Raw genomic sequence first — 18539 nt, 5'->3', positions numbered from 1 at the left:
AATATAATCATTTAAAATAAAAGAGTGAAAGGAGAGATTGTGGTTATTTGTTATACAATATGATATCAACAAACGGGAAAAAAACAATTAAATGTCAACATCCTTCCTTCTGAGATAAATAGCACAACTATATGATTATCGATTGGCAAGGAGTTTTTATTTTTGATTTTTTGTGAATAAAGATAGATGTATAGATAGAAACAAGAGAATGGTTGCAACCCATTTCAATCTTTAGGGGAAATAACTCTTGGAAGAAGAAACGAGATGGAAATGGGTCCATCCCAATTATAGAAAACAGCCCAGCCAGCCAAATTGTGAGAAAAGAAATTTATGTCCCTAAAAAAATAAAGAAAAAAAGAATTCCCCAACAAATAATAGAACAAAGAGCAGCCTTGATTTCCAAGAGAGACGGAGCAACGAATCAGGGAGGGGTTGAGTGAACATACTGCAGAGCTTCAATAAACCCGTTGGAATATCCCTTGATCGAAAAGAACATAGGAATTATTGTGAAAAACTGCTAGCTTGATGGCTTGAAGAGCAGCTTGGGATTCTCCAAGGGTCGGATCCGAGGGAGTGAAGAGATTTGAATGAGCAAAAATAACATCACATAACTCGTTTGATTTTAATCTAACTAGTTTGGGTAGGAGTCCATTTCAAGGTTGGCCTTGCAATCTGAGAGGATCGGACTAAAGCATGTTCAGAAAATGATCTATATATTGATTACATCTGCATCTTTTCTGGGGTCAGGTCTGTAATGTGCAAAGATCGTTTAATTTCTAATTCTCCAAATGTTATCGAAGAGGAATGAAGAACACAATGTGATCTTGTAGCCAACTTCTTACAAAACTTGTAAATACTTCTGAGGAAAAATTGCATATTTCACAATATAAGATAAATGCCCAAGGGAAGCATCTACTTATCGTTACTACAACATATACACATCTTATGTAATTCAACTTATGCATAGATCTAATATGCATCTAATTATTGTTAATTTTTAAATTTACTTTCATGGAGTCATGTTTTGGTTCCTGGACCTATAATCAAGTGGCAACTCTTTCACCTTTTTTTAAGAAGCTCCATATACTCTCAAGCTCCCACTGGCTTTAAGTCTAAAACCGCTTTTAGGGAGATTCCGCACACTCCACCTTTACGAGAAGGAACTGATATGCCGATATGTCATCTAAAGGGGGTTACAAAACACAGAACTTACAGCCTATAATAATACGGTTAGTAGAAGCACTAGTAAATCTTCATTAGCCATCATCTACTGCATGCCCCCAAAACACGCTTTGGACTTGGTACCTTTACCTGAGCTTCCCGGAGTGAGTCAAGCTGTAGAAAATATAGTTGACCGTATTCAAGCTACGCACAAAAAGAGGTGAGGCAAAAACTTAAAGTTTCTAATGCCAAGTACAAGGAAGTTGCAGATAAGAAGAGACGTGAGAAGATCTTCAATGTCAAAAATTAATGTTGGTCTACCTTCGAAAGGAGAGATTTCCTATTGGTACCTAAAACAAATTAAAGGAAAAGAAGTATGGGCCATTTCAAATTACTAAGAAGATCAACAACAATGCTTATGTGGTTGGCATTCCATTAAACATGAATATTTCTTCTTCCTCAATGTTGCTAACCTATATGAGTACTATTGTCGTGATGAGCCAAATAGTGAAAACTCAAGGTTAAGTTCTTTCCAAGTGGGGGAGGGGGGATTGATATAAAACAAACAACAATAGCCTTCATGGAAAGGCGCAAGTGATTTTGCTATTTTTAATAATATTTGTTCCTTTAATAACTTTTGCGAATAGGGTCCCGCTTGTTTTAGAACAACCTTTAAGGTCCGTAAATTATGAACTTCATTTAATTTAATTTTGCCATTTTTGGTAAAATTCAGTATTTTGCCACTTAATCTCGTGATTAGTGCGAATTAGGCATGATGAGTCGAAAATAACACGGAATCGTCATTCCGTGTCTATGACGATCCAAACAAGCGTTACACATTTATTGCATGCGTTGATGATAAAAAATAATGGACAAAGCAATGGTAATGAGTGCATTGTGTACTTCAGAGCTCCCATTCATGACACACTAGTCGTTGCCCATAAATGCCAGAATTCATTATCCATAAAGACAGGAAAACAACTATAAAAGAATGGGACAACATAATCCAAAGGTACACACAAATACTCACTCAAAAATTGCTCCAAGTCATGTTTCTCTCCACATCATTCCCTTCGTTTCTAACTTAAGCATCGGAGTGTTTTTGGCAAACATCACACCGATGCATTACACTTCTTTCTCAAGTTTTCTTACAGGCTTGGACCAGAGACACGACCCACTGCTTGATCGTCTATCCAGTGAGACGATGTCCTCAACTTGGTGATTTTTCGCATTTCGCATCATCAAGGCTTTTCTAGGGGCTTTCCTAGTTGCCCTTGGTTTTCCAAGCCACCTTAGGTTTTCTAGCCACCCTAAGTTATCTTTTTACTATTTAAATGTATTGTAGCATGCAAAGTCAATTTAGTTTATTACTTAGTCTATTTTTTCTTTGGTGGATTCTAGATCTGTCATCTTGTGGATTTACAGTTTACTACCAAAAACTAACATTTTAATTCCTACTTTGTTAAAGATAACATCATGTATGTTTTCTTCAAGCTTCCGCGACATCAAGGTGCCTGAAGCATAGGCCTCCTTGATTCTTTGGACGACACAAATCTATGTTCTTTTAGGAAATTCATGCACACCCTTAGATATAAGGTATTCTTAGTTTATTATACTGTACAACCATAGGTTTATTTGGTCTATAGGTTAATTAGTTGCTCTTAATTTGGAGAAAGGGCTTCTGATCTTTACCTCCAGAGATGCGATTTTTACTTCTACTGGTTTTGAACTAGTTCGCTCAACTTCAGAAACACAACATTTACACATGTTCTCTCTCTTCTCTCTGTTTACAAATTTTTTATTTATTTTTTTTGTTTCCTTTTAGATTTTGAGTCAAAAATGTTTTTTTATTCTCGTTTCTTTGAATTGCATGATTTTTTTAAAATCCTTGGTCAATTTAAGTAGTTGTGTATATATATATATATATATATATATATATATATATATTTACAATTAGGTTGTTTTACAATGCTTCTCTTAGGCAATGGTATGTGAATCATTTTTGTTTATATATATTATGTAGATAGTTGGGTTCAAACTACGCCTTTTGTAACTTCAAGAAATGTTATGCATCTAATTATTGTTACCACGTCATATACACATCTTATGTAATTCAACTTATGCATAGATCTAATATGCATCTAATTATCGTTAATTTTTTAAATGCATCCAAGTGAAGTTAGAGGAGCTTGGGCCTTGTGTTCCTCGCAGTGAGAATATTGTAGAGAGAAGCAACTTCCCTCCAAAGAAGGCTCAATCGATCGGTTTGGTAGCATGCACATCCATGATAGAGGTTCTAGCAGCTAAGACATTCGCAACATAGGTTGATATCAGGATTTTCAGCTCCATCGTAGAGTTGGACCCAACAATTAAAACGAAACCAAATATGGACCCATCAACTAAGAGAAACTTAGATTTGGACCCAATTCTAAACAATTGCCCACAACCCCAACCCACTTCCATGGCCGAACACAACCCACAACCACTAGGCCATGGTACGAGTCACCATTGCAATGGTTCTTCTCTCTGCTCTCTTGGATTCTCTGCCTCTCATCTCTTGGTTTCCACGAAGGGTAAACACCACGCGTAAAGAGGCCACAGATGGCAGTAATTGATGCCACCAAAGTTGGTAGCCGCCTTCTTTTTATTTTTCAATTCTTATTTCGGGTTCTATATGGGTTTAGGGATTGGGTTTCTTTTGGCTGTTAGGGTTTGGGAAATGAGGTTTTGGGGTTAATCGTAGATATCCATGGGTTTGGTATTTAGAGTTTTCAAGGGTTGGATTTTGTGTGAGGTTGGATTTTGTGTACATTTGATTTTTATGTTTTTGTGTTTGGTTGCTAAGAAGCGTAAGAAATTGCAAGAAAAGTTGTGAATGTTTCTACCCAAAAATAAAAAATTTTGTTTTTTTTTTTTCATTTTAAATGCTGATGCAACAAATTTTTAATGATTATTATTCTATTAGCCCGTAAGCTTAAGTATGTTAGTTGTGTTTGCTATGTGCTATATAGATATTTTTTGTTAGTAAGTTATCAAAAATGACCAAATTGACTGTAAGTTTGTAAGGACGCGATTCGTGGCGGACCGTAACAGTGTCGGGTTCGCGCGTGAAAAGGCCCCTAACAATATCATTTGTAGAGCGTGGGTTTGGAAGGCTAGGCCTTGATCGATAGGCGGTGGGTTTTTCGCGGTGTTCGTACGAACTTAAGTTTTCCTACACCCCTGGAGTCTTTCTCCTGGAGGTGGGCTGGGAGGCTCTGGTTTTTGGCCATTTTTCCCAACCCCCCTTTTAGGTTACCTCTTTTTCCTTTTATATTCGCCTGCGTTCATTGTCCTTCGTCCACGTATAGGGTTAACCTTTCCAAAATTGATACTTGTCCCATCAGCCCATATTCAAAGTCGTTGGGGGTGGTTGTAAAAGCCAAAGACTGCGGCTCTGTCAGGTTCAGAGCATTGAATGGCAGTAAGAGCAGCTTTCCCTGGATATTTTAGATCTTTCGTCCTGGTTTCGGTCCTATACCGTTTTTACCCTTCCCTCAAAAGGGGGGGAACTTTGGGTCTGCCAAGGACTGAGCCGTCCTCGGCGATATCCACAGGCTATTTTGTCGAGCTTGGGCCATAGCCCTCCTCGGCTTGGGCCTTCGGATTTTCCCCAGGTGGATGGGCCTGGCCCGTAAATCATTTGGGCCCCACAAAGTTAAAATAATAAGAATTAAATTAATTATTATTAAAATATAGAAACCAAATAGACAGCGACCCAAAATATAAAGATCAAAATAGTATTTTCTCCTAAATTCTAAGCAATAAAAGTTTTTCTTTTTTTTTTTTTAATTCACCGGCTACAATCTTATTGCTATCAGTAGAAGATTTAACAACAAACACTAAATCATTTGTCCGCTCATGTTATGTAGCCCTCAATGCCTCAATTGTTGTTCTGTCTAGCTCAAAACAATATTATATAACAGCAGTATTTGGTTGAGAAAAATAAATAAATAGATAAAAGCACATACCGTCTCCGTGGTCAGTTGGTTTATGCGGGAGAGGAGCTACTCTGTAAAGCTCAAACGCGTTTAGGATAGGAGGAAGGTCGGACTCCATTGTTGCATCAATAGAAAAATGAAACGGCGATTCGAATGTTCGATTTGGACATATGGACAAAGGCGTTAAGTATTCAAGAGTTATCGGTTTAGAGGTATAGTCCCCCCGATTCACAGAAATAATGAATTCTCTTTTCTTGCCTTGCGTAAGTTCAGCAATTTCAGCGAAGTGAAAGCAAACATACCTTCTACTATTAGAGATTCCAGAAAAGGGATAACTCAAGGTATTATTGTAAGCTCCACTGGCTTGGACTGCGGTTCGTAACACCTGTACTGGTAGTTTATAACCATCATTGCTGTCGTGCACGTCAAAAACTGAGGAGTTATTGATTCGCACCGAGCTATAATTAAGTGTACCATAACTATACCAGAGGCGATCATAAACATCTTCCTTGTACCTTGGACAGAAAAATCTCAGTCACATTACAATTTCCAGGACATAAGTATATGATTAGAAAAAAAATCTTGTTAACATGTGTGTTTTTTTTTTTTTTTTTTACAAATTTAGTCTAATCTAAATGTATATGTGTGTAAAGCTCTCTTCTGGAGAATTGAATCCTGACTCTTGCTCCCCACATCTCACAAACACTCATACTTGTAGAGTGACATCGCACAATCGGTGTGCAATGATTTGTTAACATGTGCTCTTAGAACAATTCTTAATAAATCGTTTTAAGAAAATTTTGACATCACTTTCAAGAAAAATTTAAGAAGCTGTCAAAAAAAATTAATTAATTTTTTTTTTCTCATAAAAAGTTTCTAAATATATTTTTTAAACCTATGCCCTTAAAGCATTCATTAACTTTTTCTTTTAATAAAAAAACAGAAAATAAAAAGCTATATAGCTTATTCAAATTGGACCTATAAAGCATTGGTATAGCAAGTTAATTAAAAATTTTCATATTTTAGGATAAGAGCCTATTTTTCCTGTTTTAATTAATGATTTTTTTTCTTTTCAGTTTTCACCCATATTGATCAAATTCCTTATTTCAAATCTTATTTTATTTAAATATTATTTATTCATTAATTTTTTATTATTCCTTTCACTCTTTAAAACACTAACTTTATAGTTATCAAAATACACAAATAATAAACATATATTTAGGGAATAAATAATACTTCCTAAATAAGGTTCGATTAATAGGTGCCCTAATGAACTATTTTAGGAAAGTTTTAATATCATTTTTGTGGAAAATATAAAAAATTGTAAAAAAAAATTATGTTATATTTGGTAACAGTTTTTGTTTTCCATTTTCAAAAACTTGTTTATAGAAATATAAAGAAAAACAATTTTCTTGTATTTTTTAAACTAAAAACATGTTTGGTTAGTTGAAATTAAAAAAAGAAAAAAGTTTTTTGAACGCTATTGTGTTGTTACTAGGATTTGAATGCTAATATTAACTCATTATATGAGACAGATTCATCAAATCAAATGTGTGTTTTCATTGACTTTTGAAAATTAGAGACTGAAAACAGCATTTTGCATGCTTTTAGTTTCCTTCAGAAATTGAGTTTTGAAAATAGATTTTGTTTTCTGTCCATTTTGACTTGCTAATCAAGTTTTTTAGTCTCAAAAATAAAAAATTATTTTTGAAAACAGAAAATAAGAAGAAAAAGCAATTACCAAATATATCCTTAGTTACTTTTTTTCTTTTCCCATACAAATTTTTCAAAAATATTTTCTAAATTAATGCATCTGTTAAATTTTTTCTCCTAAATATAGGGAGTAACTGTAGCTAAAACCCATCTTTGAAGGAAAATAATTAAGTTGATGCGAGTAGGTTTTGGGTGTTTTTTTTAAATCTTGTTTTGATTATACATTTAAATAGTTACTTTTGGTAATCTGTTACTAATGCTCACGAAACAAAATTATAGCTAAAAATAAAATATGTAGCTGATTTACCTGACAAATTCTCCATCACTTAAGGTACCCAAGTCATATCGCCATGAATTATATTGTGCTCCGGAGTCAATCGGATACATGGACTTGCTCAATGGACGTATTTCCAAGGCGGAAATGAAGGGTATTCCAGACCCCGTGTTTATCAGACAGACCAATATGGTGTCAGAAGAGGGAACATGGATGAAATCTGGGTATGATAGGTAAGATGAACCATTTAATACCACTGACAACCAATAATTTATCCCAACATATACGTCGAATTTCGGAATTTGATTCTTGCTGTCGTAATTTCCATATTGAAAGAAAGCCCTGATGAGATAATTGCTGTTTTTGCCTTGTTTAGGTTTCAAGGTGTAACAATTCTTTGTTCCTTGCGGAAAGCTTCTCAGGGTACTCGTTTGCCGTGCATAAACAGGTTGTGAATTGTAGTACTCAGCGGATATATTGTTATTTGTCCCGGTATCTATAAAACTTGTATCTGACTTGTAAAATATACCAGTGCTTTCATCCACATAATCGCTATCTGCCCCGCAATCAATGCTTATGAATCCTGCATATTTTATGCCAAAAAGGAGAAATATATCAAGAAGAATTTGAGTTTGAAATTCAAAATAATAACAATAATAATAAAAAATATAAAGTGGGCCAGATTAAGCACCCACCCTTTGGTCACTTCCGAATTTTTTGGAAATTTGCTTTCCTTTTTCTTAATTTAAAATTTTATCATAGTTTTAAAATTATTGATTCAATTAACAAGTGTCTCAAATGAATCATTTTAAAAAGGTTTTTATATTACTTTTATAAAAAATATAAAAAGTTGTACAAAAACCCTAATGATATCATTTCTAATCCAATGCACTCTTCCCAAGTATTAGGAATTTTGTTTAAGTTTAAATGAAATTCATTTTCAAACTAGGGACTACAGCTAAGAGCATCCATTGATGTGGATGCAAAATCTTGTATAATAGAAAAAGACATTATTTTTACACATTTTATTTCAAAAATACTCCACATCAGTGTTTCTAAAAACGTGTAAAGATGTGTATATTTATACACTTGCTACAGTAACTGTGTAAAGATGTGCATTTCTTCCATTAAAACCATACATGCATTTGTGAGTGTTATTATTTGGCTGTTCAAGTTCCCATGACCCTCCATTAAAAAAGAAAGAAAAAGTTAGTACCCTGCGATGTATGGTTTAACAGTTCCTTATTCCTTGTGAAGCTCCTCCAATTACTTATCTGCCGCATAATAAGAATTTTGGGAGTAGTAGTAAGGATTAAAAGTTCCTCATAAATTCAAAATACAAAGATTCCAAGGCCAAAGGAGAGTCCTCAATCTAGACTACATCATGAGAAACATGCCTAGCATATCTAGCTAAAGAATATGCTACAGGATTACTCTCTCTATAAATGTCTGACTGGAAGCATATATTAGTTTCTTTGTCCAAATAATCTTGTGTTGCCTTAATCTATGCCTATAAATTCAGGAAATTTTATGCAGAGAGAGAGAGAGAGAGAGAGAGAGAGAGAGAGAGAGAGATATACAGTCAATGTGGAAAAACCTAGTAGAATTCAGTTTAACTTGAGGCCCTAAGGGCTAGTAAACAAATACTTTTCGAGCTTTTTGGAAACAACTTGTCTTCCTTTAGATAACTTATTAGTTAAAAAAAATAATAATAATAAATTTAAATCTAGAAATTATGTGGTAGTTTAACTGAAATCTAGTTTTTTTTTTTTTTTTTTTAGCAATAGGTTTTAAGTAATTGATTTTTTTTATAGCTTTTTATATATGAGTTTATTATTATTATTATTGAAAGAATATACTATATTAAATGTTTGTATGGTGAATTAATTTTATATTCATGTGCAAAAATTGTCATTTTTTTAATAATTTCAATGTAAAAATAGGAATTTGTTATATTTTATTTTACAAACAAATGAAATGATTGAAAAAATTTTGGAGCATATATTTTCAGCAAAGCAACCAAATACTGTAAACAAAATATTTTTCTTAAAAAGGTTTTCATCCATCGGAAATGTTGTATATTGAAATGAACATAGCCTTAGTATTGCTTGGTTATTTGCGTTACCCGCACCTGACATGCACCTTTGGTTGTTACATAAACTAGTGTATAAGTCATCAATTAAAAAAAATTACAATTACACACATATATTGTGCGGCCAGAGAATTTGTGGTCCTGACCCACTTTCCATTAGGGCCCAAGGCCCACGCCGAGGAGAGTAGTTGCTGAAGACAAGTAGTGAAAGTCCAAATGGCCAAGAGGTGCAGCCGAGGATGACCCTGCCCTCGACATCCCGAGGCCTAAAAGGGAAGAATGATACATCATTAAAGGCAGCCTCCAAAGCGCTCCCAGAAGAAAAGGCGAGTAGAATGGGACTCGCACATGGGTACAGTGTAGGAGTGGTTCAAGAAAAAGATGTCACCTTTGCATTGAATGCGCCAACAAACATCCTAGCCACATTGATGGGAAAAGACCCCTTAATAGTGTGGCTTCGGTTATTACAACTAACAGAAAGTGGGGAGAGGAGGCTGATGAGACAGACACTCAAGTAGTTACTTGCCTGATCGACAGATAGAAGGTCAGGATCAACTAAGAAGGGCTATATAATGTAAGGATTCATGCGCCAAAAAAGAGGCTGAAACAATTGTACCCAAAAAGTGAAAGAAATAATAAGAATATTAAGCTCAATGGACAAGGTCCATAGACAAATTTAGTTCACCTCTGTGCGTCCACCATGAACACCATGACTAACCACTGTCCGGTGACCAAGGTCTAACCTTTCAGCCCACTCTCTACAAATTTATTGTTTGGGCCTTTAACGTTTGAACCCAATAAACCAATTTGGGATCGTTACAAATTGAGTCCTTACAATTGGTGCCGTCTGTGGGAAGGCTTATGCGTTGGCATAGGTAGTGATAGGATCAAGCCCCTGTCAAACAAGGGTCTGCGAAAGCCCCTCCATCATTTCCAGCAGCCCGCTGTTGTTGCCCTAATATAAAGTTTCACTAGGGGCTACGCTTCAAAGCGTCAGTGGCATGGGCAGTTCTAGGGGCTTCCAACATCAAGTCAGTGCCCTACATCTTCATCAAGGGGCTAATCCCTGAGGAACCACCAAAAAGAAATTTTTGGACAGAACCAAGGTCTTGTATAGTCCTCAGACTCAAACTTATGGGGAAACCAACTACTTTGAGAAAAATTATAAGTTTTGGAAAGAACCTAGGTCTTGCGTGGTCCTCGGACTCAAACCTATGGGGAAACCAACTACTTTAACAGAAAATCTAAGTTTTGGACAGAACCAAGGTCTTGCATGGTCCTCGGACTCAAACTTATAGGGAAACCAACTACTTTGAGAAAAACTATAAGTTTTGGACAAAACCAAGGTCTTGTATGGTCCTTGGACTCAAACCTATGGAGAAACCAACTACTTTGAGAAAAACTATAAGTTTTGGACATAATCAAGGTCTTGTATGGTCCTTGGACTCAAACTTATGGGGAAACTAACTATTTTAAGAAACTATAAGTTTTGGACAGAACCAAGGTCTTGCATGGTCCTCAAACTCAAACCTATGGGGAAACCAACTACTTTAAGAAACTATAAGTTTTGGACAGAACTAAGATTTTATATGGTCCTCGGACTCAAACTTATGGGGAAACCAACTACTTTGAGAAAAACTATAAGTTTTAGACAGAACCAAGGTCTTGTATGGTTCTCGGACTCAAACCTATGAGGAAATCAACTACTTTAAGAAACTATAAGTTTTGGACAGAACTAAGATCTTATATGGTCCTCGGACTCAAACCTATGGGGAAACCAACTACTTTGAGAAAAACTATAAGTTTTGGATAGAACCAAGGTCTTGCATAGTCCTCGGATTCAAACCTATGAGGAAACCAACTACTTAAAGAAAAACTATTAGTTTTGGATAGAACCAAGGTCTTGTATAGTCCTCGGACTCCAACCTATGGGGAAACCAACTACTTTAAGAAAATCTAAGTTTTGAACAAAATTAAGGTCTTGCATGATCCTCGGACTCAAACCTATGGGGAAACCAACTACTAAAGAAAAACTATAAGTTTTGGATAGAACCAAGGTCTTGCATGGTCCTCGAACTCAAACCAATGGGGAAACCAACTACTTCAACAGAAAATCTAAATTTTGGATAGAACCAAGGTCTTGCATGGTCCTCGGGCTCAAACCTATGGGAAAACCAACTGCTTAAAGAAAAACTATAAGTTTTGGACAGAATCATGGTCTTGCATGGTCTTCGGACTCAAACCTATGGGGAAACTAACTACTTTAACAAAAAAGCTGCATGGTCCTCGGACTCAAACCTATGGCGAAACTAGATACTCCAAGAAAATCTAAGTGCCAGGCCCGGCCTAACAACACACACGGCACCTCGGGTAACGCCTTTGGTTCCCCAAAAGTATGTTCAGATACAAGTTCAATGCCCCGTGGGCGCGGGTAAGTTAGAATTTCGAGACATGATCCCAAATGTGTCATATGCATAACCATTCATACATGTTAAGATAACTAGTTCAAAAACCATGAGATTCGCAACAATAGTAAATATCGGCAAGGGCAACAAACATGTAATTTAAAGGAAAAAGGAAGAAAAGAATTTCATACATGTGGTCAAAGAGTTTAATTACAAGCAAACTCTAAGGTCCTCAAAACAAAAGAGAAACTAATTAACAGTAAAACTAGAAACAAATACAAAAGTTGGCCAGGGCTTCTACTTCTTCAATTTCGTTTTGGCCACATCTTGGGAAGGCCGAGTAGGATTAGCCTCGAGATCCTGGGAGACATCCCCTTCCTAGGAAGGCTGAGCAGGATTAGCCTCAGGGCCCTAGGTGACGTCCCCTTCCTGGGAAGGCTGAGCAGGATTAGCCTCAGTACCCTTGGGGACATCAGCAAGGGGAATGGCCTAAAAGGGCTGAACAAAGATGGCTAGCTCCTCGGCACCAAAGATCTGAGCACTGACTATAGACTTGGCAACCTTTTGAGGCATTTCAGGATTCAGACCTCCAGGTGCTTCTGTCGCCTCATAAGGCTCTCCTCCCTCAGTCGACTCGCTAGGAATGACAATGATCTGAGCAGCTTCTGACTGAGCAGCCTCAGCCTCCTGTGGAATGCTCATAGTCTCGGAGCTGGTGGAGGCGGTCTCACAGATGGCTGGAGGATAAAATACACTTTCCGCCTTCCACAAGTCGGACGAAACCTCCACCCCAACTCGTTTGAGGGCCTCGTCCCAAACCTGGGAGCAGTATAGCCTGCATACACCAAGGATTTGAGCTTTAAGGAGGGTCTGGGTTTTAGCCACCCCTGCATCATAAGCCTCCTCCTCGGCCTTGTCCTTGATAGTTTCGACCTCAGTTTTGGCAAAATCAGCCTCTGTCTTAGCCCTTACGATTTCGTCCCTAGCAAATTCTGCCACACCCATAGCATTTTCTGCCTCGATTAGTTTCTTCTTTAAATCATTGATATGCTCCTTGGCAATCTCCAATTGCTCCTCGGCAGCAAGTAGGTGCCTCGTCTGTTCCTTGGCCTGTTTTTGGGCACCAGTCAAACCTGCCTCAGCATTATCCCTGGCTCTGGTTGCCTCCTTTAAGTCCTCTCTAGCCTTCGCGAGGTCAAACTCAGAATTTTTGAGGGTTCGCACAGCATCTATACGTTTATTGCGCTTAAGCTCTGCGGTCTTACTCTACTCCTTAACTTCTTCCTTCATCCTATAGATAGCCTGGATAGCCTACCAATTGAGACAAACACATTATGAACGAGAATCTAGGAGCAAGAATCGACGGAGTTATAGGTTTGAGGAGCCTTACCATACCCAGGTACCTTTTCACGCTGAGGGCAACCTCCTGCATTCTCATATTCTTCAACTTTCCCATATCAGTAGAAAGCAGCAGGGCCCTCTCTAGCGCATCGGCCACATAACCGCCTTTGCCGTCTCCAAGGTTCCTCATGGATACGTCTTCCAGCAATGGCTCCTCGTGGAGCATTGGGGCGGGAAGCCAAGCACTCGGCGTGCATTGGGCATCAATCCCTTTCCCCTGGCCTTAATGCCCGATCTTTAACTGTTTTTTAGCTCACGGGGCTTCGTCCCCCTCCTGAGAGGATTGGGATTTCCCCTCATCCATTGGTTCCTTACCTTTGGGACTCCTCTTTCTCTTTGGGTTGGTGGACTCAGGCCGAGGAGGCAGTGCTGATTGAAGAGGAGCAGGAAGTTTGGGGCAGGGAGATTGTGGCTACGACTTGGAAGAGGAAGACCTAGTCTAGACAGGCTGGGGCTGGGGTGGAGGAGTTGGAACACTGGATTGCAGCTTTCCCTGTGCACCCTTCCCCGGCTGACCCTCAATGAGATCGAATAAGCTGGTCGGGGGCTTTCTCTTAAGACCCATCTCGGCTCGAGAGGATGTTCCCACTGACAACAGTTCTGTTTCGGACAAGTCAGGGTCACCCAGATCACCAAAAGGATCCGCGAATGGGTCAGCTTGGTGAAATACCCCAAATCCTTCCTCGGACATACCTAAAGGGGCATGTACATGGTTAGTAACCGACCTACACAAAATTAAGACGGCACAAAAGATTGGCCCCCTCCTACTCTCTACACCCCACCTGGTTCTCCCTCCACAATTGGACAAAGAAGGTCATCGTGCCACTCCCTAGATACAATAAAAAAGTCCTTGTTCAACCCTTTGTTAGACTTAGGAAGGCACTGGATTAACCGAACCCTATCGTCTCTCGTCTTCATATAGTAGGATTTGCCCCTCAAATTTTGGAGATTGTAGCACCAATTTACGTCTTGATGGGTTAGTCTTAGCCCCATTTTTTCGTTTAAGGCATCCACACAACTCAGAATCCTAAACATATTAGCAGCGCACTGGAGATTCTCATAACCCCCTCTATGAAGGCGAGAAAGGGAATTACCATCTCACCCGTCCTTCTCTTAAGATGCCACTCCCCCTCTTTGTAGTGCCTCAAACTTACGTTGGGGGGTATCCTATAGTCGGCGATGAATTTTTCCATCACCTCTTCAGTCTCAACCAACTTTTTTAATTTAACTATCTCTAGGAACTACTAAACAGACTTAGAGGATGACGAGAGACGAAGAGGAACAAGAGAAAAATGAACCCAGAAGAGAAAAAGCATAAGTTAATGAGAGCAGAAAACTTACAAAAAGGAGGAAAGGTTCCTCGGACAGGCTTTTTATGCTGGAGATAGACTTGAATTTGGATGAAAGTTTGATTGAACTCAGGATATGTGCGCTAGAACTCTTAAGTGCGAAAGTGAAGAAACAAATCAGTTCTAGAAATTATTTATACCTTCCATCGAAAGTAACTGCACGAATTTTTCCGCCCATAAAGGTAAGGAAATTTCCACCATTAGATTACCATCGCGTCGTTGAACATGGGAAGCACAGAGCCGCCCGCATTTAATGAAAACACATTTCACCTTCCAAGGCTCCAAGAACGTGTCTCGGGCAAACGAAAAGTCTCTGGATTTGATAGATGACAAGGATTGACAAGTTTTAACAGAGGCCTGATGTCATCAAAACCCTCCTCTTCGTCTGAGGATCCAGACAACAGGATTTTGATGGGCTATTGTGAGGCCAAAGAATTTGTTGTCCCGGCTCACTTTCCATTAGAGTCCAAGGCCTGCGCTGAGGAGAGTAGTTGCCGAGGACAAGCAGCGAAAGTCCAAATGGCCAAGAGGTGCAGTCGAGGATGACCCTGCCCTCGACATCCCGAGGCCTAAAAGGAAAGAACGACACATTCATCAAAGGCAGCCTCCAAAGCACTCCCAGAAGAAAAGGCGAGTAGAATGGGACTCGCACGGGGGTACAGTATGGGAGTGGTTCAAGGAAAAGACGTCACCTCCGTATTGAATGCGCCAACAAACGTCCTAGCCACATTGATGGGAAAAGACCACTTAATAGTGTGGCTTCGGTTATTGCAACTAACAGAAAGTAGGGGGAGGCGGCTGATAGGACAGGCACTCGAGTAGTTACCTGCCTAATCGACAGATGGAAGGTCAGGATCAACTAAGAAGGGCTATATAATGTAAGGATTCATGCGCCAAAAAAGAGGCTGAAACAATTGTACCCAAAAAGTGAAAGGAATAATAAGAACATTAAACTCAATGGACAAGGTCCATGGACAAACTTAGTTCACCTCTGTGCGTCCATCATGAACACCATGACTAACCACTGTCCGGTGACCAAGACCTAGCCTTTCAGCCCACTCTCTACAAATTTATTGTTTGGCCTTTAACGTTCGAACCTAATAAACCAATTTGGGGTCGTTACAAATTGAGTCCTTACATATATATATTCAAATTATACTCTTTTTTATTTTTTTATTTTATTTATTTTATTTCTTTTGGATATTCACATGAGTTTTTTTTTTTTTTTTTTTTTACTGGGTTTTGATAATTTATTTATATTAGACTCTAAATTAAATTTTCTCTCAGTTTTGCCTATTAATATGTATATAGATTATTACAATAGGCAACACTTGGTTTTTTATCAACATAAAAAAAAAGAAAAAAAAAGGGCAATACTTGGTCTTTGAAGTCATCTAAGAAATATATATATATATATATATATATATATATATATTTTAATTTAGAAACAGTCGTCTAAGAAACCTAAACAAGAGTACTAATAAAAATAAAGAGTGTGACAAAGTAAAATATGTTTCGAAACATTCAAACATTATTTAGATTTTGTGGAATTTTTTTGGGGTCACCCGTTTTATTGAAACATACATTAAAATTATTTTTGCATTCGTATTTTTATTTTAGTTTATGTTCCACTTGTTTTGACCAAAAATTAAAGAAACTTCAAAAACAAAATGCACGGCAACCAGGAGTTCACCTATAAATTTTAGTTTGGGAGTGATTCTGTAATATATATATATATATATATATATATATATAAAACATATATGCATTTAATTATAGATACACATATACAACAGTTTGTATGTGTTTGATTAAAGGTATAGCAAAAATTTTGATCCTTTATGTAAACTAACACCACATCAATTTTCTTGATTCAATTTGTTTTTTCAGAATTTTATAAATTATAAATTTCAATTGGATTTCATTTTATACATTTATGTTATAAAAAATAATCAATGAAAATCAACATACAATATTAAGAATTTCAAAGACTTAATTGTTATACTAATAAAATTAATTTGCATTACATATTTGTATTGTCTCTAAAATTTCTCAAGAGTTTTATTCTTATTTATAAAATAATTTTTGTTTCTTAATGTATATAGAAATTTCATTTTATTCTAAATTTTTATTTTGAGATGGGGAAGTTCAGTTTTTTTGGTGGCCCCCCAAAAAATAAATTTTAAACATTTTTGTAAACTGGTTAGTGAATTTTTTTAAATTATCATAATGAATAGATTTATTTTCCAAAAAAAAAAAAATTGATGAAAGAAAGAAAAAGTGCCATATTCCGTACAAGGTATTAAATTATTAGTTGTGGAACTGGAAATTATATAAACCTCAATAACATACTTACATATTATTGTCATAAATTAATTTCGTTTGACAGTTATGGTGGCCAAACACAGTGAATGACTGAATGGTATAGAAATTTTTTCCAATTAGAAATGAATATTGTAAAGAGTACGTTTATGTATAATTAAAGAAAAATAGATTTTTTTTTTTGTTTGTTTAATATGGAAAAGAAAAATAGAGTCATAATCATATCTATGAGTATATATATAGGTAAATATGTGATATTAAGTTAGTACTTATACATGCGAGTTCCAATTAACCCAACTTGTAAAATATTTTTTTGATGATTCTCAAAATATATATATATACACACTAGAGACCTTAGTTCAATCATACCTATTGTGGGGCCATAGAGCTCACAACCTGGCCCACTTCCCATTATGGCCCAGTGCCCGTGCCGAGGATGGGATATGCCGAGGACAAGCAGCGAAAGTCCGAATTGCCCGTACTCACAGCCAAGGATCTCCTTGTCCTCGGCTTCCCAAGACTTCAAGAGAAAGCTCAGCGTATCCTCCGCATTAAATACGCCCGCAAACGTACTGACCGTATTAATGGGAAAAGACTCCTGAATAGTGTAGTTTCGATTAGCGTAACTAACAAAAAGCTGGGTGAAGCAGCTGATGAGACGAGTACAGAAGTAGGGACCTGCCTGATCAACAAGTGGAGGGCTAAGATCAACCAAGAAGGGCTATATAATGTGAAGGTTAATGCACCAAGAAAGGGGCTAGGAAAAATGGCCAAAAACCAGAGCCTCCCAGCCCGCCTCCTGGATAAAAACTCCTAGAGCGAACACGATTTAACTATGTATGAACACCACGAAAAATCCACTGTCTTGTAACCAAGGCCTAGCCTTTCAAACCCACGCTCTATAAATGATATTGTTTGGGCCTTTTTACGTGCGAACCCAATATTATTATGGGTCGTTACGAATCGTGTCCTTACACCTATATTAAAATAAATTTGTGTCTTAATCTGATATATGCATAGAGCAGTCAAGCAGATGTCAAATGTTAAAATCATATCATATCTATTAAAATAAAATAAAATAACAAAATTCTATTGTATTGTGATTCCGAAAATTTCTGCCTCTACATTTGCTGAGGCAACAAATTATTCCAACCAAGCAAAGTACAAAAACTAGTCATTAAGAAAGGTAAGTGGGGAAAAGAGAAAAATAAACGAAAAGTAAAAAAAAGCAAGAGAAAACAAAATTGGGTGACCGAGTTGAGTATTAATTCATGGCTAAACATACCAGGATTATTATCTCCTTTAGCTAGTTTCCAGTTGCCAAGAATACCAATCACCACAAAAACGACAAGCCATGCTCTCAGAACAAAAATCGATTCTAGTGCACCATCCATGCTGGTCTTTCTCGGCATATTGTGCCGACTCAGTACTCACTCGTATGGAAGATTAGTACCAAAGTTATAAGGATCCGGGGCACACGTTAACTCTACATATAAGAGAATATTTTATTTGTTTTGGTTTGCTTTTTCACAAGACAGCATTGACCTTTATGGGGGACAAGAGAAAAGCATCCGACAAATTAAAAAGACTAAACTACCCTTCACTCATTTCTCCTTCCCTTCCTCTTCCAAAGTTGAAATACAAGTTACACACCTGAAACAAGCTAACGGAAAACAACACTCTACCACCAAAAAAAACTCTTACAAAAATTCTCATTAAAAAAAAAAAAAAATCCTCTTACAAAAATTACACCTCATACAAATTTCAGATGTTACTAAAATAAAACCTAAATATATAAGATCTGTTTGGATTGAACTTATTATTATTGAAACTGAAAATTAA

At 37.1% G+C, this 18539-nt stretch overlaps 1 protein-coding gene across 1 annotated transcript; it reads right to left on the bottom strand.

Annotated features, from left to right (window-relative positions):
- Nucleotides 1-720: 720 nt before the first annotated feature.
- LOC115990108 (probable LRR receptor-like serine/threonine-protein kinase At4g29180) lies at nt 721-18136 on the bottom strand. The gene is made up of 5 exons (XM_031113970.1): nt 17983-18136; nt 7162-7711; nt 5444-5656; nt 1312-1365; nt 721-859 (listed from the first exon to the last, which is right to left on the bottom strand). The coding sequence occupies exons 1-5, from the start codon at nt 18107-18109 to the stop codon at nt 721-723; spliced, it is 1083 nt and encodes a 360-aa protein (XP_030969830.1). The 5' UTR covers nt 18110-18136.
- Between the last annotated feature and the right edge of the window lie 403 nt (nt 18137-18539).

The sequence above is a fragment of the Quercus lobata genome, chromosome 5 (assembly GCF_001633185.2).
Source record: "Quercus lobata isolate SW786 chromosome 5, ValleyOak3.0 Primary Assembly, whole genome shotgun sequence".
In the NCBI taxonomy this organism is placed as follows: domain Eukaryota; kingdom Viridiplantae; phylum Streptophyta; class Magnoliopsida; order Fagales; family Fagaceae; genus Quercus; species Quercus lobata.
Note: the sequence above shows the minus strand (reverse complement) of the source record. Positions and strands in the feature narration are given on the sequence as shown.